This window comes from Aspergillus piperis, assembly GCF_003184755.1.
Source record: "Aspergillus piperis CBS 112811 unplaced genomic scaffold BO85scaffold_7, whole genome shotgun sequence".
In the NCBI taxonomy this organism is placed as follows: domain Eukaryota; kingdom Fungi; phylum Ascomycota; class Eurotiomycetes; order Eurotiales; family Aspergillaceae; genus Aspergillus; species Aspergillus piperis.
Window position 1 is genome coordinate 1631500 of NW_020291597.1, and position 26299 is coordinate 1657798.

At 48.9% G+C, this 26299-nt stretch overlaps 11 protein-coding genes across 11 annotated transcripts; 8 read left to right on the top strand and 3 right to left on the bottom strand.

Moving 5' to 3' along the window:
• Positions 1-698: 698 nt before the first annotated feature.
• Positions 699-2079, top strand: BO85DRAFT_513201 (O-methyltransferase; the record flags this gene model as incomplete). Its single annotated transcript, XM_025664696.1, has 5 exons — positions 699-839; positions 902-1028; positions 1076-1199; positions 1264-1703; positions 1766-2079. The coding sequence occupies 5 exons, from the start codon at positions 699-701 to the stop codon at positions 2077-2079; spliced, it is 1146 nt and encodes a 381-aa protein (XP_025516769.1).
• Positions 2080-3302: 1223 nt separating this feature from the next.
• Positions 3303-4320, top strand: BO85DRAFT_513204 (4-hydroxybenzoate octaprenyltransferase; the record flags this gene model as incomplete). Its single annotated transcript, XM_025664697.1, has 1 exon — positions 3303-4320. One exon carries the CDS (start codon positions 3303-3305, stop codon positions 4311-4313), a length of 1011 nt encoding a protein of 336 aa, XP_025516770.1. The 3' UTR covers positions 4314-4320.
• Positions 4321-5153: 833 nt separating this feature from the next.
• On the top strand, positions 5154-7108 carry BO85DRAFT_487553 (multicopper oxidase; the record flags this gene model as incomplete). The annotated part of the gene is made up of 3 exons (XM_025663464.1): positions 5154-5232; positions 5305-6914; positions 6992-7108. The coding sequence occupies 3 exons, from the start codon at positions 5154-5156 to the stop codon at positions 7106-7108; spliced, it is 1806 nt and encodes a 601-aa protein (XP_025516771.1).
• Positions 7109-7182: 74 nt separating this feature from the next.
• Positions 7183-9534, bottom strand: BO85DRAFT_419790 (sugar porter family MFS transporter). The gene is made up of 5 exons (XM_025657876.1): positions 8993-9534; positions 8832-8946; positions 8345-8776; positions 7872-8225; positions 7183-7808 (listed from the first exon to the last, which is right to left on the bottom strand). Exons 1-5 carry the CDS (start codon positions 9413-9415, stop codon positions 7405-7407), a joined length of 1728 nt encoding a protein of 575 aa, XP_025516772.1. The 5' UTR covers positions 9416-9534; the 3' UTR covers positions 7183-7404.
• A 2144-nt stretch (positions 9535-11678) lies between these two features.
• On the bottom strand, positions 11679-13597 carry BO85DRAFT_419794 (sugar porter family MFS transporter; the record flags this gene model as incomplete). Its single annotated transcript, XM_025657877.1, has 4 exons — positions 11679-12272; positions 12328-12975; positions 13027-13465; positions 13521-13597. 4 exons carry the CDS (start codon positions 13595-13597, stop codon positions 11838-11840), a joined length of 1599 nt encoding a protein of 532 aa, XP_025516773.1. The 3' UTR covers positions 11679-11837.
• Positions 13598-15097: 1500 nt separating this feature from the next.
• BO85DRAFT_513222 (uncharacterized protein) lies at positions 15098-15567 on the top strand (the record flags this gene model as incomplete). The annotated part of the gene is made up of 2 exons (XM_025664698.1): positions 15098-15477; positions 15528-15567. The coding sequence occupies 2 exons, from the start codon at positions 15098-15100 to the stop codon at positions 15565-15567; spliced, it is 420 nt and encodes a 139-aa protein (XP_025516774.1).
• A 1398-nt stretch (positions 15568-16965) lies between these two features.
• BO85DRAFT_369883 (uncharacterized protein) lies at positions 16966-17954 on the top strand (the record flags this gene model as incomplete). The annotated part of the gene is made up of 2 exons (XM_025655941.1): positions 16966-17806; positions 17872-17954. The coding sequence occupies 2 exons, from the start codon at positions 16966-16968 to the stop codon at positions 17952-17954; spliced, it is 924 nt and encodes a 307-aa protein (XP_025516775.1).
• Positions 17955-19164: 1210 nt separating this feature from the next.
• BO85DRAFT_282158 (glycoside hydrolase family 11 protein) lies at positions 19165-20076 on the top strand. The gene is made up of 2 exons (XM_025655209.1): positions 19165-19469; positions 19537-20076. Exons 1-2 carry the CDS (start codon positions 19192-19194, stop codon positions 19934-19936), a joined length of 678 nt encoding a protein of 225 aa, XP_025516776.1. The 5' UTR covers positions 19165-19191; the 3' UTR covers positions 19937-20076.
• Positions 20077-20703: 627 nt separating this feature from the next.
• On the top strand, positions 20704-22614 carry BO85DRAFT_448827 (DEAD/DEAH box helicase). Its single transcript, XM_025660031.1, has one exon. It carries the CDS (start codon positions 20900-20902, stop codon positions 22541-22543), a length of 1644 nt encoding a protein of 547 aa, XP_025516777.1. The 5' UTR covers positions 20704-20899; the 3' UTR covers positions 22544-22614.
• A 666-nt stretch (positions 22615-23280) lies between these two features.
• Positions 23281-24376, top strand: BO85DRAFT_448829 (uncharacterized protein). The gene has a single exon (XM_025660032.1). It carries the CDS (start codon positions 23756-23758, stop codon positions 23963-23965), a length of 210 nt encoding a protein of 69 aa, XP_025516778.1. The 5' UTR covers positions 23281-23755; the 3' UTR covers positions 23966-24376.
• A 1133-nt stretch (positions 24377-25509) lies between these two features.
• On the bottom strand, positions 25510-26287 carry BO85DRAFT_448830 (uncharacterized protein). Its single transcript, XM_025660033.1, has 2 exons — positions 25818-26287; positions 25510-25756 (listed from the first exon to the last, which is right to left on the bottom strand). Exons 1-2 carry the CDS (start codon positions 26042-26044, stop codon positions 25738-25740), a joined length of 246 nt encoding a protein of 81 aa, XP_025516779.1. The 5' UTR covers positions 26045-26287; the 3' UTR covers positions 25510-25737.
• Between the last annotated feature and the right edge of the window lie 12 nt (positions 26288-26299).

A 26299-nucleotide genomic window follows, 5' to 3' on the forward strand; every position in this document is an offset into this window, starting at 1 on the left:
AGTTTATTAGCAAGATGTTTGTCCTCTGCCGACAGGTACTGACCAGTTAGTTGATGTGATTCGTTGTTCGTCATCCCCAGTGGCTGCGCTGGCCGGAGACATGCAACTGGAACGCGAGACGTGAACAGACTTGGTCTAAGGCTCCGCCCGTCAGAAATTAGTATGAATTTGGGGATTTGTGTAGCCGAGCGGCCAACTCAAAGGCTGCGAAGGCTCGGCGTGATTGCTCTCTGTGGGTTAGGGTCTCCACCAGCCGTCGATCAGATTATCCCGACTGTATCATTGTTTGCGGTGGAAAGTGGCCCTCCATGGCAGGGAGCGACTTACCCTATGTGGACCAGGGCTTCAGTGCTGCTGCAGCCCCCAAATCGGCTCCACCATACAAATCTAAGCTTAGTTTACTGGAGTTTAGTCTACTAGAGAAGTCGTAGGGCCCCCCTGGAAATCCAAACGTAGGTTGCTGGAGGCGGCATTGACATTAACCGCCCAGAGGTTCTTTCTTTGTCTTCTAGCACAAACCCAGCATCAAGGATGCCCAATGTGATGTTTGCACCTTGTGTCCAGTGTGATCTTCCCTGTAGTTAAATAGTAGTAACAATCCTGCCCTACTCATGCCTCATATCACCCCATTGGTTCTCAAAATTCAGCGTCCGTCAGCGACTTGAAACCCAGCAACATACGAACGAGCAAAGAAAACCATGGAGGCCCTAGTGGAAGAAGTCCGGAGACAGGCCAAGGCCGGTGATGAGAAAACACGAAAGGATATCTTGGATTCACTGAGCAAGCTGTATGCTTCTATCGAATCTCCAGATGATACTGTTCAGCGCTTTACCTTCTACGTATGCACCCGCTCCTGCAGTTGGCTAAGCCATGTGTAGTTAACTGGATATTCCCTCACCAGAACATGCAACTGGCTTGTATCCGCACCGCCATCGATCTAAAGCTATTCGAGCTATTAACACAGGCCGATGGCCCCCTCACTGTGGACCAGCTGAGTGAGAGAACAGGAGCCAATCCAGTGTTCATGGGTATGTAATTCCCTACAAGTGAAAGAGCTCGGTGCTAACCGAACAAGGCCGGTTACTGCGCTATTTGGCTTCCTATCACGCAGTCCAGGAGGTAGCCAAAGACTCGTTCACTGCGTCCAACATCTCTAGAACCTTTTCCCAGCGTGGATTTCAAGCTGCTGTTGGCCATCTGTATGTAATACCCTTACCCCGACTCTCACAAGGGACTTGAGTTAATGACTGCCTTATAATACAGCTTCAACAATGCCGGCCCGTCCATTCAAGATCTTCCGGCCTTCCTGAAAGAGAACGGATACCCCGATATCCAGGACAATGTAAAAACACCTTTCCAGAGAGTCATGAACACGGAATTACCGGCGTTTCTATGGCTGCAGGAACACCCTGAGAATTTGGCTTTCTTCAATGAACACATGCAGGCCAACCGATTCGGCATGCCTACCTTCTTGGATGTCTTCCCAGCCCCCGACAAGGCCAGTGAAACAAGCGCCGACCGAGCCCTTTTCGTGGATATTGGAGGAGGGTTCGGTCAGCAAGCCATTTCCTTTCGGGAAAAGTACAACCAACTTGAAGGTCGAGTGATTGTTCAGGATCTGGCCCCGACCACGGCCAACGCGACACAGCATCCTGGCGTAGAGTTCATGGCTTATAACTTTTTCACTCCGCAGCCAGTCAAAGGTATGACCTCTCCCAACTCCCATCGCTTGCCCTGTAGTATACAATCGTTGACATGAGAGCAGGAGCAAAATTCTACTATTTGCGGAATATCCTCCACGATTGGCCAGATCACAAGTGCGTGGAGATTTTGCAGAATATTAAGGATGCAATGGCTCCAGACTCTTACATTCTGATTGATGACATGGTCCTGCCCAACGTTGGTGTTCACTGGCAGCAGGCACAGTTAGACATGCTCATGATGGCGGCTTTGGGTGCTCGGGAGCGAACTCAGGAACAGTGGAATCAGCTGTTACAGAGCGCAGGGCTGAAGATTAACAAGGTGCACACGTATACAGAGAGCTTGCAGGATAGCATTATCGAAGCCGTTGTTGCATAATGCAGAACGTAGTGCCGGTGCACGTACTTTTAGTTAGCTCAATTGAAAATTTAATTTTCTCCATGTTGTTAGTGTATTGGCCCATGTCAAATCGGAGATAGGGCTCCTTTCTATTAGTTCGGTGTTGGCGTTAGCCGCTCTCTGATATGCGGAGACCTGGAGATAGATTGGCCCCCATTTCGCTGGGAGACCTGGAGATAGATTGGCCCCCATTTCGCTGGAAGCAGAGTTTATCTCCGAGACTGGCCAGTTAATCTAACGGATTACGTCTTGTTACGCTGCTGTATTATGTGGCAGTACCGCTAGATCTATGTTTTCGATGCCATTTGTGCTGCAAGTACTCCGTAGTGCATCATTTTCTGCTCTCCCGTTTTCTTTATTTATTCTTTTTCTATTTCAAATATTTCTTCTCACGTCAGATTGTGACTGGGCCGGCATAACGTTTGGCTGCAGCTGCAAACACTTGGTGCAGTGGAGTACCAGTAGTAGTGTGTCTAGACAAGTGATAAGTGGAGACCTGCCAAAACATGCTTAAATACTTATCCGCTGATGCGTTTGATCCCTGATCTCGCAGTCAAATGCTATGAAATCTACTAACAATTGAATATACAGCCTCATCTGTATCAAGGCACTCCTTTGTATGCAGCAAACAAATTCCGCAGTTAGTCAAAGATCAACGGTCCGAATAAGTGGCAGAACGCCTTATCAAGCACATCACTTACTGCATTTGGACTGCAGCACGGCTCCCTCACAGTGAACCGCTGAACCACTGCAGGCTCGCTTGCTGTACTGCCCCATTTCTTGGACCCCAAACTAATCGAATAGGGAGGGCCACCGTGAGCACAGCCCGCAGTTTTCACTCGTCCAGTTTTCTTCATTTGCCATGGCTCGAGTCTGCCTGTCTCCAGATAATGAGTATAGCTTGGGAACGACTTGGCAGAATTATCTCTCACCCATGTGTATCTACCTGTTCTCGGATCAATATCTGTATCTAGAAGAATGTGTATGTGCAATGAATGTTGGCATCGAAGATATATAAGACACATTCCTCCCATATCAATGAACCAGAACAATCCATCATCAATCATCCTTCATCCTTCCAAAAACACTGTCGGTTCCTCCAAGATTAGATATACACTTCTCAACACTGCACTCACAGTGTCTACCCTATCATAGCCTCCCCGTCCATCCTTCAACCATCCTTCACTCCTGACTCCAACACAATGGAGGAGACCCTTACCCAGCGCCAAACCGTGCACAAGGTGGCCATAACCGCCCGTCACGAGGAGGTCAAAGCCCCGACCACAAACGAGATGCCAATCCAAGGGGTAGCCAAGCTGGTCCCATTATCCTGGGTGCCCTACGTCCAATTAATGCGGCTTGACCGACCGGGCTTCCTCGGCTTCTTCATGCCCACCCTAATGGGCCTCTCCGCGGGCGCCACACTAGCCTCTCCACCCATCACAGCCCCTGAATTCCTCCAATCCTTTGTCTTCTTCTGGATCGTCACCAACTTCATCCGCGGGGCCGCCTGCACATGGAACGACAATGTCGACCAAGACTTCGACCGCAAAGTACCCCGAACCCGCTGTCGACCCATTGCCCGCGGAGCCGTCTCCACCACACAAGGCCACATCTTCACCCTAGCTCAAGTCGCCATCACCGCCTGGATCCTGAGCCACCTCCCCGCCCAATGTCACGCATACAGTCTCGCCATGGGCGTCCTTCACGCTATCTACCCCCTCTGTAAACGCTTCATGGACTTCACCCCCGTCTTCCTGGGCCTGCCCTTCTCAGTGACTATGATTCTCCCCGCTGTCGGGATGGGCGTGGACCCATTCTCCGCTCCGGCGGCTTGCTTGTTCGTGGTCGAGTTCCTCTGGACGATTATCTATGAGACGATCTACGCGCATCAGGATGTGCAGCATGATGTTCAGGCGGGTGTTAAGTCCATGGCGGTGAGGTATAGAAATTCTACTAAGATTATTGCCTCTGTGCTTGGTGTCGTTATGGTTGGGTTCATGGTTGCGGTGGGTGTTACTGCGGGCTTGTCCGGGGTTTACTTCCTTGTGGGCTGTGGTGGCACTGCGCTTTCGTTGGCGGTTATGATCTATTCGGTCGATTTGACTAAGCCGGCTAGTTGTTTGTATTGGTTCCGTATGGGGTTCTTTATTGTTGGAGGGAGTAAGTCGGCTGGGTTTTTGGCTCAGTATTTGGTGGATCTTTTGGCGTAGGTTGGAGAAGTTGTTTAATGGGGGGTAGATGAGAGTGGTGTGTGGGGGAGATTTGTGATAGAGTAGATCTAAATATATTGGGAGGAAATAGTTAATATTCGAGAATCACTTCACACGTAGGTTATCAATTTACTCGAATCAGCTGATTACTTATAAATGCAAATCATCAGAACTTACGCAGTGGATGATAGAGTGTCCAGTTATTGGTCTTTGCAATATGCCGCATCAACATTCTCAGCAAGCAGTTAGGTACTAGGGCAAGTCTCTAGATACTAAGCCGTAGTAAGCAGTAGTATTGTGGGGGCCAAACAAAGAATCAATATCTACTGTTACATAACTCCAGATCTTCTAAATCTTTATCCGTAAGTGGGTCACTTATTGGGGGCCGTCTTATTGGGGGCCGTCGCTAAGTGTGCATCAAACATGATCCTGTTCAATTCGAATCTGGGGGTCGAGCTGGCCCTCATAGTCATGGATTATCGTTGCTCTCCAGATTCGCACCACGTTGCTGATGCAGATCCGTAGAGTTCTGGAAACATCCCTATTTGGTGTCATGATCTGGGCTCGTGAACTAAGTATTTGAAGTAGTATTATAGATGATCCCAAAAAGCATACTACAAACATAGGAAAACGTGGCTAGCCATCTACAAGCCCCCTGTTCCCACTCAAATCAATTGTTCACCTTCAATCTGGCGTAAAGGTTGATCCTTCACAAATCTAAATTTATCTCTAACTCGCAGGATCCGTGTTTATTTAGGAGTAAAACATACTTATATCTAAGCTGTGACCCATCTAAGAATCATGCTATGTCCCCAGTAAACAACGGAATAGCGTAATATGATGGTCTATTGGCAGTCTTGGTTCCTACTTTTGGGGACGGTTGCCTCCTTCAATCCCTTCGAGTCACAGCTCCCTGATGGTATTTCTCATAATGCCCCTTTTCTTTCCTTCAACCCTGCAGTGCTCTCTCGGCTAACTAATGAATTACTAGGTCTATCTCCTTACGGCCTCTTGCCAACATCCTCTCTTGGCCCTTTCTTGCACTCTAATGGCAACAACCAAGATCAACATTCCAGCCTCGAAGAACACCCTCCATGGAAGGATATCTCGCCCTCAGGAGGCCCCCCTGACACAGGTGTTACACGTCACTACAACTTTACCATCACGCGGGACACCACCGCCCCAGATGGCTACCAGAAGAGCGGCATCCTCATCAACGGGCAATTCCCTGGCCCACTAATCGAAGCCAACTGGGGCGACATGATCTCTGTCACAGTCAACAACATGATCACAACCGACACCGCAGAAGGCTTGACCCTGCACTGGCATGGACTCACACAAGCCAAGACTCCCTGGGAAGACGGAGTCCCCGGCATCACCCAGTGCCCCATCGCCCCCGGAGGAAGCTTCACTTACACCTTCCAAGCCGACCAGTACGGCACCAGCTGGTACCATTCCCACTACAGCGCCCAGTACACTGATGGCGCATACGGGCCCATGATCATCCACGGCCCCGTCCAACCCGAAGCCAGCTACGACTATGACCTAGGGCCCGTCATCATCTCCGACTACAGCCACCTGAGCTACTTCGAAGTCCTAGAAAGCATCTTCTCCATCCCCCCAGTCTTCCCCAACGTCGACAACAACCTGATCAACGGCCGCGGTGCCTACAACTGCAATAGCAGCTCCACTACCACCTGCAGCCACGGCTCCAGCCTATCCCGCTTCAACTTCTCATCCGGCAAAACCCATCGTCTCCGACTAATGAACACCGGCTCCAACGCGAACCAGAAGTTCACCATCGACAACCACACCATGACAGTGATCGCCAACGACTTCGTCCCCGTACACCCCTACACCACCGACGTCGTCACCCTCGGCGTCGGCCAACGCACCGACGTAATAGTAACAGCCGCCGGCAATCCAACAGACTCATACTGGATGCGCGCCTCCATCGACATGACCTGCCTCAACGCCACAGCCAGCATCCCCACCGTCAAAGCCGCCATCTACTACGAACACGCCGATACAGCAACCTGGCCAACCACCACTACAACAACAACCTGGGAAAGCAACAACTGCGCCAACGACCCCCTCAACCTCACAGTCCCTTACTACCCCCAAACACCCCCATCCACACCCGCCACCACCCAAACCATCGAAATCACCCTCGCCCAAAACACCACCGGCCACACCCTCTTCTACATCAACAACTCCACCTTCCGCTCAGACTACAACACCCCGCTTCTCCTCCTAGACAAATCCGGCAATTTCTCAGACCCAGACCCAGACCTGAACGTCTACAACTTCGGCTCTAACTCCTCCGTTCGTCTCATCATCTATAATCTCTTCTCCATGCAGCACCCTCTTCATCTCCACGGACATAACTACTGGGTGTTAGCCCAGGGAAGAGGGACCTGGGACGGAGTCGTCACTAATCCTATGAACCCTCAACGTCGCGATACACAGATCATCCAGCCGGGTACGGAGGATAGTCCGGCATATGTGGTGCTTGAATGGCAGGCGAATAATCCCGGTGTTTGGCCGCTTCATTGTCATATGTCGTGGCATGTCAGTGTCGGGTTGCTTTTGAATGTGGTTGTAAGTTTTTTTTTCTTCCATATCAGTTCTTTCTTATACTCTGTTGGATCGGAAGCTAATGTCTTTTTGCGATAAAGGAACGACCGGATGATATTGAACGGCTTGCTATTCCGGAGTCTATGGCGCAGACGTGTCGGGATTGGACGGCATTTAGTAATCGGGGTTTTGTGGATGAGATTGATTCGGGGGTGTGATTTAGTACTTGTATATTTTGTATTCTACATTTCGTGTACTACTTGCTCAGAACTGGGCATTGTAAGACTTCAGCGTTAGTATATACTTTACCAGATAAAATCCCGAGACAAGTAGAAAGTATTTGCCTATAAGCAATTACTATTACCAAACTAGCTACACTGCAATGCAGTGTTAATCAGCTACTAATCCACCAACACATTAAACACATTACCACAAACAAACAACTTCAAACCCACCACCTTTGCACACCCCACCCACCCTATCACCACACTATCCCCCAAGCCAACTCAACCATCTACGACATCTCCACAACCTCACCCGTAATCTCACCCTTCTCCTTCTCCACCACCAAATCACTAACCTCCTTAACACCCGACAATCCCAAACTATCATAGATTCTCTCCATGCGCTGACGATCCGCCTCGGCAATACTATCCATACCACCACCGAAGAAGATATCCAGTTCCTCAAGGGTCTTATCCTTTGTCTCGGGGGCGAACTTCCAAATGAAGAGACCACCCAAGGCACTGAAAATAGCGAAGAAGATATAAGTACCGTACTTCATGGAGTTCAGCATGTCCTTGGTGGTCAGACCAATGACGAAGTTGAACATCCAGTTGGTCGAGGCGACGATGGAGACACCGCGAGAGCGAGTGCTGTTGGGGAAGATTTCTTGGGCAAGAACCCATGTGACGGGACCTGTTTTTTTCATGAGTGGTTAGTATTGGTTATGATGGAGGGGAGTGGTTGGTATGTACGTACCCCAAGAGTAGGCAAAGTTGACGGCAAACAGCCAGATAAACGCAATGGCTACCCATCCCTGGGCCTTATCCAGACCCTCGTTCTTGTTCCAGTTATCTTCGTACAGGCCCTCCACGATGGCGACCACAATGTGACAGCAGAACATGCCGATGGCTCCGGCAATCAGGAAGGTCTTACGACCGAACTTGTCGAGCAGGAGCACTGCAGGCAGGGTGAAGATAATCTGGAGAATACCGGTGACACCGGTGGCCAGGAGGGTTTGTTTGGTGGAGGAGAAACCGAACGATGAGAAGATCTGAGGGGCGTAGTAGAGGACAGCGTTGATACCGGTGAATTGTTGGAAGATCATGGCTCCTGTACACGAAGAGAATGATTAGCTATGTTAAGGAAAAAAAAAAAAAAAAAAAAAAAAAAAAAAAAAAAAAAAAAAAAAAAAAAAAAAAAAAAAAAAAAAAAAGGGTGGAATAACATACCACATCCCAGAACAAGACGCTTGAACATGTTGGGAGCAAAAAGCATCTTCCAGGGGGCAAGCTTGCCACCCTGACGGATCGCTTCGGCTTCAGATTCCTCATCGAAGAGAACAGCAGCTTTGATTTCGAGAATTTCAGCGCGCACAAGGGGGTCGTTTGGTGGCAGTCTTCTGAGCTTGGAGAGGGCGGCGGTCGCTTCTTCCTCGCGGTGCTTGGACATCAGCCAGCGAGGGGAGAAGGGGAAGAAGAACATTCCGAAGAACAGAATCCAGGCAAACAAAATCTGCAGGGCGAGGGGCAGGCGCCACGCGATGGTCTTCTGTCCCAAGCATGTGTGTCCGTGGTTCTGCGCAGCGTTGTAGGTGCCATCGGCGAGGTAGGGGTTGGAGATGCCTTCGGGATTGCAGGTAGTGCCGCCGACGTATTGCATTCCTGATGCAGGGTTAGAAAGAGAGTATTATGCATAGACAGCGAAGGGAATATGTACCATAATCCAGCCAGAAAGCGATCGATGTACCGATGGTGATGGACAATTGTTGCAGAGAGACCAGGGAACCTCTCAGCTCTGGAGGCGCAATTTCGGCTTGATAAAGTGGAATAACCTACACTGAATTAGCACAAATAAAGAATATCATGGGAATCGCTTACCTGACTGAACATGCCAATACCGATACCACCGACGATACGACCAGCAAAGAAGTACGACGGCTTCTGGGCGCCGGCTTGAAGACTAGAGCCCAGAGTGAAGATCACCACAGCAACCATCATAGAGTACTTGCGAGAAATGCGATCCGCAAGATAACCATTGAACAGCGCACCAGCCCAAGCACCCAACTCCAAAGAAGCAACCAGCCATCCCTGGACGGTTGAGCCCATGAAGTACGGGAAATGGTTCTCGAAGTTTTCCATGACCAGGACGGGACTCATGACACCCTGATCATATCCGTACATGATACAACCAAGGGAGGCAAACGCACATGTCGCAAAGACATAGGGATTTTTGAGCATGCCCATCAAGCCATGAGGCTTCTCGGCGTTGGTACGACCAACGACGGATTGACTGACCACCATCGTGACAAGCTTTCACCACAAGTGCCAAGAATATGCTTCAAAGGCAAAATCGTGCAAAGAAACGGGAGAAAAGTCAAGTCAAGCCTCGCCAAGCGACGCAGCAACACGAGGGACGCCGTGTATTATAAGCACGCCGTCTCGCCACGAACCTCAGCATCGGCGCAAAGCATTTTTGTGGCGTCTGGTTAGGGCTCGGTTACGAATTGAGGCCCAACAGCCAAGGAGCCATACCGGGCAATTGTCGGGATAGGATTCTGGCTCGCTCGTAGCGTTCATCCACTGGCGAGGGTCGGAGTGATGGTCCTGGCTCTCAATTTCCCAGCGAAAGAGCCAGTCGAGGCCGCTGGAAAACGCCACCAAAAAAATTCCGGCTAGTCTTTAGCCGCCTGTGACACACCCTCACCCCATGGGCGACCTCGACCCGGGGTATTACCCCAGAAATAGTAGACAGGGGCCGTTAGCTTCGCTGGTAGTGGCCCATTTGACCAAAGAGACGCATTTGGAAGTTGTAAGCAGCACGTGGCTTACTGGAGGAGAACAAGGATCTCGCTTCCACAAACGGGAGTACAACATAAGGCATACAACATGTCAGAAAAGGGTCTTACTGCAACCCCAAATGTCACGTTGCGTTGCCCTATGGGGGATTGGTTGGGGATCTGGGGAAATCCGGGAACAAACAACGGCATGGCGAAAAGAAGAGGAACCGGCCAGATCCACGTGGCGGCGTCACCTCTCACGTGCATGAGCTTAGCGTGGTTGTCAACGTGTCTCTCTGTGACTTCGGAGTTATGAACACGATTCCTGCTCCAGATCTCGCAATCGAGGTGAAAAGAAGCGAGCAATGTATCCAATCACCGTATCGCATGGCCGGGCACGGGCCGTGTGGGCAAGTCTGGGCCCTCATCGGCTGTCGGCCGTCGGCAGCGGCCGAACTCTAACAAATTGCCCGGCTCTTGCTGCGGCACCACTTCGGAATGGTCTTTCAGAAGGAGTTGATTGTGCAAATGACCCTTGACCGGGGTGATGTCCTAGTTTGACGCCGATTAGGCCCCCCAGACGCCACTGCAGGCACATGATCGTAAGATGAGGTGATCAAAAGCCTTTCAAGATGGCAAAGTGGGGGAAAAATTTGAGTCTGCTGATGAAAAGTTAAGATGAAAAAATGGAACGTAAACAATACTCAAAGTGTTGCTCACAGGGAAAGGACTTAGCCGTAAAATTGGTACATTTATCCTTAGGGAATGGTATAGCCTTTCGATCGTCACCTGCCAAGTAAACCCCCTCTGCTGCGACCTCCAATGGTTTTTGTGCCACGGCTGCATCTTGACGAACCGTCATCGACAAAATCGATTTGCATCCACGAGGTGAATGATCTTCCGATCAGTCTAGAAAATATCGAACCTTATCCCTTCGTTTGTAGCAACCCGTGGGGCTGCAATAAATGCGTGGCGTCTTGTCCGATCATGGATCATCTCGCTTGAGCAGATTTTTTGACATTTGTGCTATCAGGCTACCCCCCGGCTTTTGATGATTTGAGGTTTGCTGGTCTAGAGGGTATATCGTTCTGGCATGAACACAGTCTGATCAAAACTGATAACTCTCGATTGTTGTCAAACAATCCTTGACGCTCCTGTATCTTTCGAGTGTCCTGGGTGGCCTACTTAGACACAATTGTCAGAAAGTTTAGCTCAATAGTGATTCATAGAGGGTAAGAAGTTATTGAACCCAGCTGTTGTAGCACAAAGCGGCTCGGAGACAGACGGACTTGAACCTACAAGTGCTAAGAGAAATTGGAACGCCCCCATTGTCCATTCATATTTGCGCCGACGACATGGGGCAAAACTTGATTCTGACCAGGGATATACATAGCCTTATGAGGTGATCTTAGGTGAGAGTAAGTCAATGTTCGGCCGGAGTAGGAGGGGAAGTGGTCGGCAAAGACTGAGTTGGACAGTCAGTCGCTAGAGAGGTGGAATCCACCACGTGAGAATCACACCGAGCCTCCTGTCTCGACTCTAATTTTGTCTTAATTTTAGGACGGTCAATGGCTACAGTAGGTGAAGTAAGTATGCGGTGGTTCTGGACGGTTCTTGACCCTCCTCAGTATGACTGTAGATCTCTCCATCTTTGCTTGAACATTCCATTCTCTGTTGGGCCTTTGGTGGGAATTCATGGTGGATGGGTCAGAGGTCTGAATATATCAAACCCAGTATGGTATGGTATTTTAGGCCAATTATGAGCAAGTGAGAAGACCCATTATATCCTCGAAATTATGAAAATTGAACGAGATGCATGACAATGACCACGTCTAGTGTATCCCCACTATCAACAGACAAGATACCTGTAAAACATTCCAGCACTGCAAATCATAATTCCTGCCTAACAATTATACCCCCAGATCGATGATTATATACGATTAGTTTTACGACCGCCGCTTAAAGTTCAGGCCATAAGTATCATGCACGGCGACAACCTCTAGTTGCTTGCCAGCGCCCGGTGCCACCGCAATCTGTGAAGGTCTATCAGGGTCAACTTCACCTTTCTCACTTGCCTCCAAACCATCGGCGGACTTTTCGACCACGTCCCACTCTGTTCCTGCGGCGACCTCCAGGTTCTGCCCCCGGGTTTCTCGCACAAAGACGAAGCAGAAGAGTGCAGCGGTAATGTCGAAAGCCATGAACAACAGGAAGGTGTTTGCACCGATGTTATCAATCATGTAGGGACTGGCAAAAGAGAAACAGAATGATGTTGCCCAGTGAGCCAACATACTACATGCTAGTCCCAGGGCTCGAATGCGCGTAGGGAAGATCTCCGGCACATATGCCCAAGGGACTGGACCCCATGAACAGTTGTACACCTAGTAGGAAACGTTAGTCAGGCACTAAGTCATGTAATGTAAAAAGATTGCCTACCATGATATCCAAGTAGAGCATGGCCACCGTGGCTCGACCGGCAGAGGTGACCGACGTACTCGACTCGGTCGGGATACACTTGACGATCAAAGCGGTAATCAACATACACACTGCCATGAAGGCTGATCCGCCCGTAAGCAGCATCCGACGACCGAATCGCTCTGCGAGGAAGAGGATGAAGAACGTGCAAGCGATGAATTTCACGGCACCGAAGAGACCAGTGAGCAGAAGATCGCGATTACCTCCGCTTCCGACAAGAAGCTTGAAGTATTGTGGCGCGAAGACAGCGAGGGCACTGCTTCCCGTCGCATTTTGGAACACGAAAAGCATAGGCCCGACGCAGAAACGCAGGCGGTTAGCCGGTTCCCACAGCTCACGAAGAGAAAAGTTCTCTTTTGCTGCCTTTTCTGCCTTCAAGCCCAGTTGTGTTTCCTTGAATTCTTCGATGGTCTTCTCTCCTTCGTCGCCACGAATCCAGGTCAAGGATTTCCAAGCTTCGTCGGTTCTGTTTTGGCTTAGCAGCCAACGTACAGACTCGGGCAGTGTACACGCTCCGATCACCATGATTCCTCCCGAGACAAGCTGAAGACCCACGGGAATCTGCCATTCGCGCGATGTTTTCGAAATGCTTGCACTCGCTGCGACACCCTATGCGTTTGTGAGCGAATGACCAGGCACAATGTCTGTTAGTACACGTACGTAGTCTATCCAGTAAGCCGCTAGGATACCCCATGTGTATAGCCACTGGTAGAAGGAGCCGCATCGCCCTCTGATTTCCTTTGGCGTCATCTCGGCGGAGTACATAGGAACGACAACACTTTGGCCTCCCATACCGATACCAGCGATAATGCGGGCTGCATACCATGCGCCAAGCGAGTGGGTGTTAATGACCTGGATAATGACCCCGATGCAGAAGACGGCAGTTGAGCCGATGATGACCCATTTGCGCCCGAACTTGTCGGTGAGATAGTAGGCAAAGAGAGATGCGACGAAGGACCCGAGCTGCTCCAGACCGACCGTCAAGGAAGAGACCTTAGACTCCTGGCCGCTAGTATAACGAAAGTCATTCTCGAAGGTCTTGTAGCTCAAAATTCCGCCCGCGATACCGGAGTCATAACCTGCCAAGAACGAGGAGACGCTGAATGGGGCTCGAGATTAGCGATCACATAGAAAAGGACACTGGCATCTCTCACAATATGATTGCGGCCAAGTGATAGGCCCTCAGTGTCCCTAGTGTGGAGTTGAGCTTGGGAAATTCCAAGAGCGCCATGATAACGGTGCTGTTGGCTTATTTGTGTGGATGGATAGGAAAGTAAATCTCCAGAACATCTGAGGGCGACTTCAAACAGGCGCAGCCCAAGATATAAATGATCTCTTCGATCGGGACTCCATGACCTCCCATGGCGCTTCGCTGAGCGGCCAGGATGTGCTGGTGGTGACATGCTATTAGCGTCAATTGCGTGCTGAGTGCCCTGTGAGTGCGCAATTTCGCTGGATATATACTGGCAGGAATATTTTTTTATATCAGCCCATGCTATTCATATGATTGCCAACAACCAACTAGACAGGGAGAAGCTCGCTGGTTCGACGGTCCCAAATTGTTATCGTAGGCGAGAGCCGACGCACGGACATTGCTCTAGCGATACATCACCACAGCTCAGTGGACTTTGATGAAGTTTAGTGACGCCTTTGTGCTGGTTGATGAGGTGATGGCTATGGAGTACTAGTGGCTATCTGTTGCCCGTTGGGCCGTCTGATTCGACGAAGTTGACGCGCGTCGCGACAAGAAATCATTGCAAGTGATGTGTGGTGCGTCCAATTACCCCACCGATTAAAAGAAGAGTCGTCAGGCAGAGAATTTAGTAGTTGATCACAGAGATGAGATAGACCATTATATCCACCTCAATATTATCAGCTTGAACCTTAAATGCTTATCCAGATTGCAATGTTTAGAGTTAGTGGGGCTTTCTAAGAAACCCCAATCTGGGCTATCCTTGAGCTTAACCCCAGATAGCGATCACTAGAGCAGGGGTTTCATTGAATCACAGGCAAGTGAGTTCAAACAAGATTGTTATCTAATTTTCATTATCTATATTATAAGAATACTACTTTATTGTCGCCTGAGCTCACTGCCACCTTGCTGCCACCTCGTCAGTGCGTGCTTTCACGTACATGCCCCTCGGGCCCTACCTCGGAGGACCAGTATCTCCGAGCGTTAGTGCACCTTATTTGGACCGAACTGTGATTCCTTACACTTAGGGCTTTAACAGATACTATACGGCTTTGTACTTGAAGTTGCCTAAACCCCTAGTTGCTGTGGCTCACTTTACATGACGCTCGTTGCACTCTTTCAATCGCACAGTCAGACTCAAGGTATTGCACAATCACTCTTCCCTCGTTTCCGTGTCGTAACCTAACCAACCCCTTATAGACCAACACGGGCCCTGGGCCCGGATCTATGAGAGCTGCCACAGGTCTTCACCGAGGCAACCTTTCTTTGTGAATCTCAAGATACGCAGACATCTGCATTCATAAGCTTGCAATTATGGGAATGGCTATCATATTCTCGGCAAGCCGTGTTACCGGCCCCAGGAATTACTATATTGAATTCGAATTCCGGAAGGAGTGACTGCTCAGAGGCGGAAGTATACATTCAGCATCCTCTTCCAACCTTACCTCTCCCAACTCCCTACTTCTTCTGACTTCTTTATTTGCTCAGACGCGTGTCGCTTCTTACTATCCGCTTCATATAGTGTTTCAGAAGCTAAAGATGGCCGATGATCTTTTTGATGTGTCTCAGTGGCAGTTCAGTACAACGTGGCTATATCTTCCGTGTACAGAAGAATACTGGAACAGACCCGACCAGTTTCAGAGAGCTATTGACGACATTGATACCTTGACCTACGCGATCTACAACTACAATCCCGCCATCCCCCCTACTATGCGTGGTGTTTTGCTTGCGGTTTATCACCCGCTGGATTATGATACATCTTCTATCCTGGCCCTTGCACGCGGCGATCTGGTCAACTATCAAATTGCCGCCGCTGGACAACCCGGGTTAATGGGACCCAGCCAGTCGACCATATGTCTCCCGCTTAACGAATCGACCATATATCTCTCGCTCAACGAGGCCGACTACATGGATATTAGGTTTGTACAGCGCTTGAGTAAAGTTCACCCTTGGCTAACTCCGTTTACAGCGAAGACGCGAGTATGAGCACAGTGTTCCAGTGGACTTAGTTTATCTGGATATCCTCTTTATCTGGATATCCTCGGGTCTTGAGCCTTATCTCTCTCTAAAAGTTACTCGGTCGCGTGGATAGGGCTGGGTCTCGAAGTTATTAGGTTGGCCTGATAATGCTGGGTTATGGGCTAAAAATGATCTCGACGAACAAGGTGGGTGAACCTCACTTCCTCTTAGTCTGCATTGTCTTCAACGCACTAACAAAGTCCTCATGCGGTTGTATCTATTTATTATTTATTAAGAGAAGTTATTCTCGTCGTCTCCTGCTGTTTTTAGCTACATACAAATGGCAAGGATTCTTAGTTAATTCCTCTTTATGAGGCTACTTGAACGGGGTCCGGACTATTCTTTAGTCTGATAATAACTGGCCATGAGCTGAGCATGACTTAGACGATAATCGTGAACCTCACTCTATCTCGTTACGATCATTTGATACTCAGACCTTGTAAAGGCTTATACGGTTATGCCTATCGAACTACGAACCCTGATCTCGCCCTTCCCTGCCGTTTGTAACTAAAACGGCAGGTTTCTTGGCGTGGACTATGGAGGATCTATCTCACTCCTCTAAAAATCAGAAAGTTGGATAGGCTTACGATAGAACGCATATTTACCAGCAATATACATCGCAGCAATAGCATTTCGAGAGAATATAGGTTATCTATTACGCTATCTTATCGATATTAGATCAAATGGTGTATGTCGCTCACCACGCCGACGCTGCGCCTTACGCCGCCAATATCACCCAGTTAACTGAGCATACGGAGACAATTCATACCCCATGTGGCACTGACACCCGCGTCGCTCAGGAAATCTAGGTGCAGCCAGTTTATATATCCGGGGCCGAAATACTCAAGAATGGATTAATCCAGCGTAAGGGTGCTAGGCTCCTCCTGTCCGATATCCTGCATCGCCGCGACGTACTGTTGAAGCTGCGTGCTGGCGTCATCTATGTCGACTTAATCCGACCAGTCGATGACGGTCAGTATCCGACTTTTTCTGGCCTGGGCCCTCATGGAATAGAATTGGCAATCAACACGTCGACAGCCTCGCAGGGCGATACAATGATGTGCTCTCAACCTCGTCCTGTCGGCTACGCAGTCATCAGAGGCTGTGCTGTCTAGCCACGCTCATACTTACTGTTTATGTAGCTCATCATGGGTTGGTTACCCTGATGTTTGCTCATCATTGAGATCCGAACCGTGGCTGACCCCGGTCTGTGACTCAACCTGCAGACGTAGCGATGAGTCTATCAACATGGCGCTTCTAGGTTCTTGAGCCCCTTTTCTCTTTGTTCCCTTCCAAGCCACCACAACACAGACTGTCTACCTTACGATCAGCCCACTCCCTCCTGATTTACTACCAATAACTTCCACCTTTCGTCTTTACGTATAATCATGTCTTCCGATCAAAAGGCCAGCTCTCTCCCAGCTCCAAACAATGTGCAGCCAACCAGAGGTCCAAAATACAAACGCAAACGCCTGCTATCGATCCTACTCGGAACCATTTTCCTCGTCGCCATAGTGGTTGCCGTTGTCTGTCTCTCAATCTTGCTCCCTAAAAAATTTAAGCACGACAATAACGACGATGGAGGCAGCCATAACACCGGAGTAAGTACTACTCAGGGAAATGACACCCTTCCTATGGATCCCGATGGAGGCACTTACAACGAAGGCGGTCCTCACAATGGAACTGGCACTCATACCACAAGTGCCACTCCGACCGGTGATGTTCCGCACCAGCCAAGTGCTACTTCTGATGGGGAGGACTCTCAGCGGCCAACTGCAGTTGTCAATGTAACTGACACACAGCCCGTACAGGGAGGAAGCCAGTCCCAAGATGGAGAATGCCATGTTGTCAGCAAAGTGTCTTACACCTTCTATGGATACCCCGACAATGATCCTCCCGGTTCAGACATCTCGGAAGACTGTGGCCGCGGCATGGCGGCTGGCGGCATCGGTACCCACGACAATCCGCTCACTTTCGCCACGGCACCTGGCGAATTCGACAGATGCGAGGTGGTGTACTCGCCGTACCTACAGAAATATCTGATCAACGAAGACTACTGCGAACAGTGCACTAAAGACTGGAAGAGCCACATTTGGCATGTCGACGTGTGGTTGGGAGGCAACTCAACCACCTACGGCACGGAGCAGCTGAAATGCGAGAATAGTCTGACTTCAGATGAAGAGAGCCAGGTCGTGGTCAAGAACCCAAGCAGTACTCTGCCTGTTGATCGTGAGTTCTCTTACATGTTGATGTTGTCATTGTGTCGTGCTCATATACTGATGGTTGAATCATAGTGACCTCGTTCTATCTGGGCGGCAACTCGGTTTGCAGCCTCGATCACATTTATCCGGATTACGATACCAAAGACTATTGCTAAAAGATGATCTTTTTTCCGGGAGTGTGAATTTGATTGCTATATTACTTTTTTCAAGTTGATGTTTTATTAGCCAGTTGTTCGCCATTTTGCTGATGATAGGTTTTGCTGGTTTTGACCCTTGCTACTATTTTACTGCATCACAATGATACACTTCATGTTGATTTGCTCAGCTGCCTACAGACTTAGCAGTGCTCAATGACAAATATTCTAAATCATATTGAAACGCGTAGACCCTCAGATAATGCCACAGGAGGGAAGAGTGGTGTAATTTCACGGCAGAGTATCTCACCAATTCTCAGAATGGAAAGAGCACTGTCATGGCACTATTCACGCCCCACCCAGTGGAGACTTATAGTACAAAGTATCGGGCGGCTATCTGAGCAATCGGATCTTCTTGAGCCACAGGCTAATATCAAAACATCTTCTGGCGTCTAGCCTTGCTTTTATTTGACCGTCGGGAAGCCGGTTCTGCACGGTCCTTTCCCTCGCGGTCTACTTTCCAATTAGGTTTCATGCGAAGGATCTCGATTGGCACCTTCCTTGATAAGTAGTGATAGTATGTATGATCCTCAAATTTAACGCGGCGGTGGCACTCTGCTAAGTCACTAACGGCAGGAGATACACCCCTAAGTTGGCACACGCCAGCATTTTCCTTCCTAACTAGATACAGGCAGTCTGTCTCCTCCAGATTCCAGTAGGATTATAATCATTGCTAAAGTAGTATACAGTGTCCTAAATGGTTTCATATGCCATCCATGATTGGATGAGAGTCAACCAATGGGTCTTACGTAATGAACAATAAAGCATTGAGCCAGGATGCATTCAACACAGCAATAGAGTCAGGCTACGCAGGCGGATATCGATATTCACATCAGCGATCTAGACCCTTGAAGCTCCACTGCCTATTTTGAACAGGCGTTATAATTTCAGGATGTCTGCAGGACCTAGAAGGCGATTTAGGCTGTTTCGGGAGATCAATTCGGCTTTCCAAATCGCCCACGGATGCTCCACCGACTAGGCTAAACGCCATCACAGCGGACGTTTCAGGTACGGCAGGGTCTCACATTTAGGGCCTCGGCAGGGTCTCGGCAGGGTCTCGGCAGGTACCCTTCTTAATAAAGGCTAAATAGCTTCTGCAGAATCATGGGTATATCAGGAACGTCTCCTCCGTCGCTGCAGACCTTCTCTTCTTACTCCCAGCCTCGTGAATCATCTCTCCAAGCCAAGTCTCTTCAACATGCTTACCAAGAACCTTCTCCTCTGCTTCGCCGCAGCTAAGGCTGTTCTGGCCGTTCCCCACGACTCTGTCGTCGAGCGTTCGGATGCCTTGCACAAGCTCTCTGAGCGTTCGACCCCGAGCTCGACCGGCGAGAACAACGGCTACTACTACTCCTTCTGGACCGACGGTGGTGGTGATGTGACCTATACCAACGGTAACGCTGGCTCGTACTCCGTCGAGTGGTCCAACGTTGGCAACTTTGTTGGTGGAAAGGGCTGGAACCCTGGAAGTGCGAAGTAAGTTAACCTCTCTCAACCTGTCCCTCTAGGGTATTCAGTGAAACAAATGCTCACATAACTTCAGGGACATCACCTACAGCGGCACCTTCACCCCTAGCGGCAACGGCTACCTCTCCGTCTATGGCTGGACCACTGACCCCCTCATCGAGTACTACATCGTCGAGTCCTACGGCGACTACAACCCCGGCAGTGGAGGCACCTACAAGGGCACCGTCACCTCCGATGGATCCGTCTACGATATCTACACGGCTACCCGTACCAACGCCCCTTCTATCCAAGGAACCGCTACCTTCACCCAGTACTGGTCCGTTCGCCAGAACAAGAGAGTCGGAGGAACTGTTACCACTTCCAACCACTTCAACGCTTGGGCTAAGCTGGGCATGAACCTGGGTACTCACAACTACCAGATCCTGGCTACCGAGGGCTACCAGAGCAGCGGATCTTCCTCCATCACTATTCAGTGAGCTTGGATGTCCAACCGTGCTTGCAGGGATTGTCTGGATGTGGGTTTGGGAAATGAGTGCGATGGTGCTTGCAAGTATTGAGCAGTCGTATGATGTGTGAAACAATTAGTTGCTCGCTATCAATGCATTTGTCATTTGGAGTCCATCAAGCCGTCCAGCGTCGTATTCTTCTTATTCGAAAAAGTACATTACAAAGGATGTCGGCAGATCGAGGCGCGCCACTATCCGAAAGATACCTTTTTTGGTCTAGTTGTAGCAGTCTGTGACATTAACATCAAGTATTATACGTGCCAGCTCCCGTCATATTGTAGCGGTCATTTCGGATTAGACGACACCGGTTGATCGAGCCATAACTGTGTGAGCTATAATTTAAACAGCAGGAGTCCAGACGGTCCCGACCTCAGTGATTCCAGTAGGCATCTTCTTTTACACGTGAAAAGTGTCTCAATCTCAGACAACCAGCAATTTCTCACGTTCGGGATGTCCCACTTATCTCTTATGATCCTGCAACACGTCTACCAATGAAAGCCACTTTTTACTATGTAAGTAAAAATCGACAAGCCCGTCAGCGCCATGGACAAGCTTCGCAAAGGAAAGCTCCTATTCGCTCTCCGATAAAGATGGGCGGCCCGCTCTCCATTCCAGGGCGGTGGGTCTAAAGCAGCCAATCACCAGCAGCTTACTAAGGGGTTGTCTTGGCAGGCAAATCTCGTCGAGATTCAAAGAGACCCACGAGGCAGTTGACTTCACACCTCCATCAGATCCATCTCCATCATATATCATATATACAAAGTGAAAAAGGAGATGAGAAGGGAGCAGACTTACTCACTGATCCACTACCTTGCTATTTGCAGGTAAAAACGGCCATTTGCCGAATCGTCATACTATAATTTCACTGTCGAAATTTTCCTCTAGCAATTAGTTGCAGGTTTTTCTATAAAAATAGAAACTCAACCATTCATCATGCAGAGTCCTGGAACCACCGTCGGCACGGTGCTGTATGAGACCATGGCTGGAAAGCTGAACCCTAAGCTTCTCCAAGCTCTCAAGGTCTTGGGATTCACCCATATGACGCCCGTTCAGCAACGGGTGCTAACTGAACTGCCAGATTGGCGCAGTGACTGCCTCGTCCAGGCTAAGACCGGTACCGGCAAGACGCTGGCTTTCCTGCTACCTACATTGCACTGTCTTCTTGATCCCTCTATGGCACCGCCTAGAGGGCAGGTCGCCACCTTGATCGTTACCCCTACGCGTGAACTGGCCCAGCAGATTGCCAAGTCATGTGATCAACTGACATCGCAAATGGCAGTACCTCTGAAATGCGACATTGCTGTTGGTGGAACCGCTCGGGCTTCTGCGTTTTCGCGCTTCATGAAAGAGGCTCCCTCTGTTCTTGTAGCAACTCCAGGACGGTTGAAAGATTACCTGTCCGAGCCCGAGGCGGCCATCAAGCTGTCTAACATCCGGACCTTGATTCTGGACGAGGCCGATACGATGCTCGAGAGTGGCTTCCTAGCTGATGTGAAGCACATTATCCGACACATTCCCCCCAAAAGCGCCGGATGGCAGGGAATGTGCTTCTCTGCCACTCTTCCTCCCAAAGTCAGGGATGTGGTCAGCGTTGTGCTCAAGCCAGGCTACAGTAGCATTTCTACTATTGATGAAAACGAAACCCCAACGCATGAGAGAGTCCCCCAGTATCATGTGCTGATGCCGTCTGTGGCAGATTCTTTTACCACTCTTGCCTCCCTTCTTCAGTTGGAAACGAAGACCAGTTCGAAAATCATCGTTTTTGGCGTCACGGCAAACATGGTCAGTCTCTTCGCAGCTGCTTTTTCTCGGGGCTTGACGAAGTTGAGTGTGTTTGAGATTCACTCCCGACTTAGTCAGAGCGCTCGCACCAAGACTACCGCTCAATTCAAGGAAGCGGCTGCCGGAATCCTCTTCGCGTCCGATGTCATTGGCCGGGGCATGGATTTCCCCAACGTCGACTTGGTCATCCAGGTTGGCTTGCCGACCAACGGCGAACAATACGTTCATCGTGTTGGTCGTACAGCCCGTGCTGGCAATGATGGTCGCGCCATCATCCTCCTTACCGAAGCGGAGACCTTCTTCCTGAGAAACAATCGCCACTTGCCCATCCAGCCCCATCCCCAGACCGACGCCATCATCGAGGGAGCTGCCTCGTATGCAGAGACCGTCGCGGAGGCTATGTACACTATCGACGAAGAGAAGAAGCAACGCGCCTACTCATCTTTCATCGGTTTCTTTGCTGGTTCGGGTCTCCTGAAGCAGCTTCGTCTCGACAAGCCGGGTCTCGTTCAGATGGCCAATGAGATGGCTATCCAAGGCATGGCATGCCCTGAACCCCCTGTCATCGACAAAAAGATCGTTGGCAAGATGGGGTTGAAGGGTATTCCCGGATTCAACTATGGACACGGAGGTGACTCGGTTCGAGCCTCGTCTTTTGCGCCGCGTGGTCGTCCTGGTGGCAAACGTGATGCCAGTATTGGCGGGCCAGGCGATGGCAGTGGTTTTGAGAAGAGGCAGAAGAGTGCGCGCGGCAGGGGCCGTGGACGGCGTGGAGGGGGGCAGAGATCAGTGTAATTGATAGTCACTGGTTATAGTGTTAGCATTCTAGACAATAGACAATAGACATACCATCATTCTGACTAACGACTAGTAACCTTTCGGCTTTATCCTTAACTTCACTATGAGCAGTGTCTCACAAGTAGGATATAATCAAACCTGCCTGACATGACAAATTAGCCTGGAATAAGGTGCATCCCACCATGTAAATTCCCACAAAGAAGCTCAGTTGTGGCTTTCCTTTGGCAACTCACGAGCCCATTGTCACGTCACGTTTATCCGCATCGCTTCTTTCTCTTTTTCTCATTGTTCCCCCCATCCTTCTATCAACAAAACCTCGCTCCCTTCCTTTTCTTTGTCCTCTTTCCAGAAGCTACACGTGCAAACTCTGTTCTCTGCGGCAAAGCGCACAATCCTTGTCTCTCTTTCGTGTATCCCAAGCTATGGGTTCTACGGCTTGCTCCCACAACCATGGCAGTTGGCCGTGAGAAGATGCGACTTCGATGTATTAACCAGACGTTAAGCTTTCACTCAGTGCGTCTCAAGGGTTCTCTTCGTTGTTAATATGATGATTGTACCTGATATTGCGGTACAACCCAGAGAGCGGTCCTTCCAGGTCACACAAGCTTAATTGCATAATTTATTCTAAGCTTTCGCTCAGCCATCTTCAGAAATTATTCCCGATATCAATGTGAAAAATATACATCTATATTGCGGCAATAACCAGAAATGCAGTGCTTTCAAGTCACATAACCCTGGTTTCAGATTTTATCTCTCGTCCCGTTTAGCATATCTTATGATGAACTCTCTATCTTCCTGCAGTACTCCGAATATGTTCGGAATAATTCAGTAATTACAGCTTACTGACATATATTATTCGTAGTAACTCTCCAGATTGACGGTATACTCCTCTCCAATATGCGCTGTAAGATGAAATCCAGCGATGCAATTCTCACGTCGCCGGAGAAAGCAGCTTCAGAATCTTTCAATAGTCAATCCCCAAGATCAAACTGAGGAGAACAATATCTATATAAACCATGAATAAACCAAACCAATCTCGAAATCATCATCGCTCACAACGGTCTTCAACACCCTGACATCTCCAGCTCTCCTCCAGACAGTATCTGAACCGTTGATCTCGAGAGAATCCCACTCAGTCCAACCCAAGATACCACTAACATATAGTATACCCCACCGCAATCTGCTACCGGTATAATATATATATCCAAAATGTCTGACAGAACCGGCTCCACCACCAACAACAATAACAACAACAGGTCCGGAGGTAGTACCAGCGGCGGTGCTCAGATCACTGAAGCGAAGGCTAGCATCATCACCAGCCCAAGGAACATCAACCAATTGAGTACCTGGGGCCAATCCGCCCGAGACAGACGTCAGGGAGGTAACAAAGGATCTGACAGTAAGGGACCATCTAACTAATGGAATGGTTGTCTTCTATCCTGTCATACTGGATGGCCAAGACTTTACCGACCGACCGACCGACCGACCGAATCCGGTCGGGTTGATCGGAGCTTTTCTTTTTGGTCTGGACTGGACCCACATACGAGAGTCTCACACCCTGTCTTTCTTACCTTTCTGTCTGATGATTGATCGCTCCTTTATCCGTGGGTCTGTCCTTACAACTAGAAAAGTAGGTTGCAGTGATATTCAGGAGGGTCCCATCTGAGTCTCCACAGGTCGTGGCATCATGGACTTTTGATGTTCTTGCCTTGCCTTGCCTTGCTATATATAGTAAGTAAATCCTGTGGTGGATGGGAGTGGGTTCATGGGGCAACTTTACTTTGAGTATGTCATTGTGACTATACTATATGGAAGGGGGTGGCATCATCCGACCTTATACATAGATGCGAAGCAAGCAGTTACGATGAATGAATGAAATTATGAATGGAAATGAATTCTCCTCGTAGTAGTAATATGAACTACCCGAAAGCAGACATGACACGACATGACACGACATGACATTAGTTAATCGCCGTAGTGTAACATGAAACCACCAGTCCAGTCCAGTCACCATGACAGAATTACTAAGTACCTCAGGGGATGGATGAAACACCACCTGACTTGATCAATGCTGTGCAATAAATCGCTCACTTACATACACAGTAAGCACCGCCTTGCGAATGCGAACAGTGGTAAAGACTGCCCCTGATTCTAAGGCTCTAGCTCCAAGCCAGCCAGCGATAAATGAACACATTAAATTACTATCTACTATACTACTACTACCCTTACCCCTGATTACTAGCAAACCATCAATTTAATTTACCTTAAAATCCCAAATATGATCATCCCCCATACCACAAACTAGTTATACACCAATGTTCCCCACCATGATCACCTGCAGAAAACGATCAAACCCATACCCAAAATCCTTACAGAACTATCATCCCAACTATCGAATAAATAGTTTCCGTGATTGGTCGACATTTATTCTCCACTGTATTCGATTAAACTGACTGATTGACTGATTGACCCGATCGCCGTGGCGTAGATAGACACTTAGTAGCTTTAGTGGCGTGGCGTGGCGTGGCAGGGCAGGGCAAGGGCCGTTCTATCCGAACGGGAGACTAAAATCGTTAGCGTCGGGAGGGGAGGGAGGGAAGGAGAATTTCAGGGATTGTGAGTGGATGCTAGACTAGTTTTGTCGCTAGCGTTATCTGTGAGTGTGAGTAACTTATGTCTGGGCTGTTCTAGAAAATTGAAACCGGTTTGAGTCACTCATTCATTCATTATCTAACTATCTACTTCGTAGTGGAAGTAGGTTGGTGTGTGTGTATGATGTGCGTGTGATGAACAGGGATTAATTAATCAATAAATTTAAATTCATAATTGGTTTCTTCAGAACAGGTATTCTGCAGAGTACATACAGTAGTAGATAGTATATTATGTAGGAAGGATTAATGTTCCGACCGATGTTATTATCTTTCATTTTCTATATATACAAGTAGAATAAAGAAGAGATAATGTAGAGCGTGCATATCCCGCGGGTATTAATTAAGTATTATATCTAAATTATCCATAACAATCATGACATGATGCAAGAATACCAATGCTCCCAACTATGCAATCCAATCCATCTAAACACCCATGCTTTGCTTGCTTTGCTTTGCTATATTCCGTCCAGCGATTCATTATTATTGTTGATTATGTTGTTTTCGTTCGTAGTGTAATGTTGTGTATAGTGTGGTGTAGTTTCAAGCGAAGTGGAAGAACCTATGATTTCATCGTTAGCATCAAGTCCCAAAGTGGCATATAGACAGTGGATGGTACATACTTCCTCGAAAATCTAGCCTTCCACTTCTTCTCAGACTTGTTGCTGCTGGCACAAGAATCCAAATGCTCCTGGGAGGCGTTGGTAGACTGGACTTCCTTGGCGAAAGCAGCATCAATGACGTTGCTGTCAACGCTGCGAGGGGTGCTGCAGGCACTGCGGTTGCGACGAGCCTGCTTAGAGCCAAGGCCGTAGGATTCAGGGCCGATCAAGGGATAAGGGATAGTCATATTGATGGTGGTGGTGGTTGTTGTTTTGGAGGAATGTGGGATAGACTTGTGTGTGGAGAGGTTTTGGAATGCGATGATGTAGAGAGTAGAAGAAGAGAAGCTTGCTTTGCTTTGCTTTGCTTTGCTTTGTTGGATGGATGGATAGTAATTCCAAGTCGCAATTGACGGTACCAGAAGGGAGTTTATATAACTTTTTTCTTTCCTCTTTGCGAGTAGTACGTACTCTATGACTCCTTGTTCCTGACTTGCGTTATT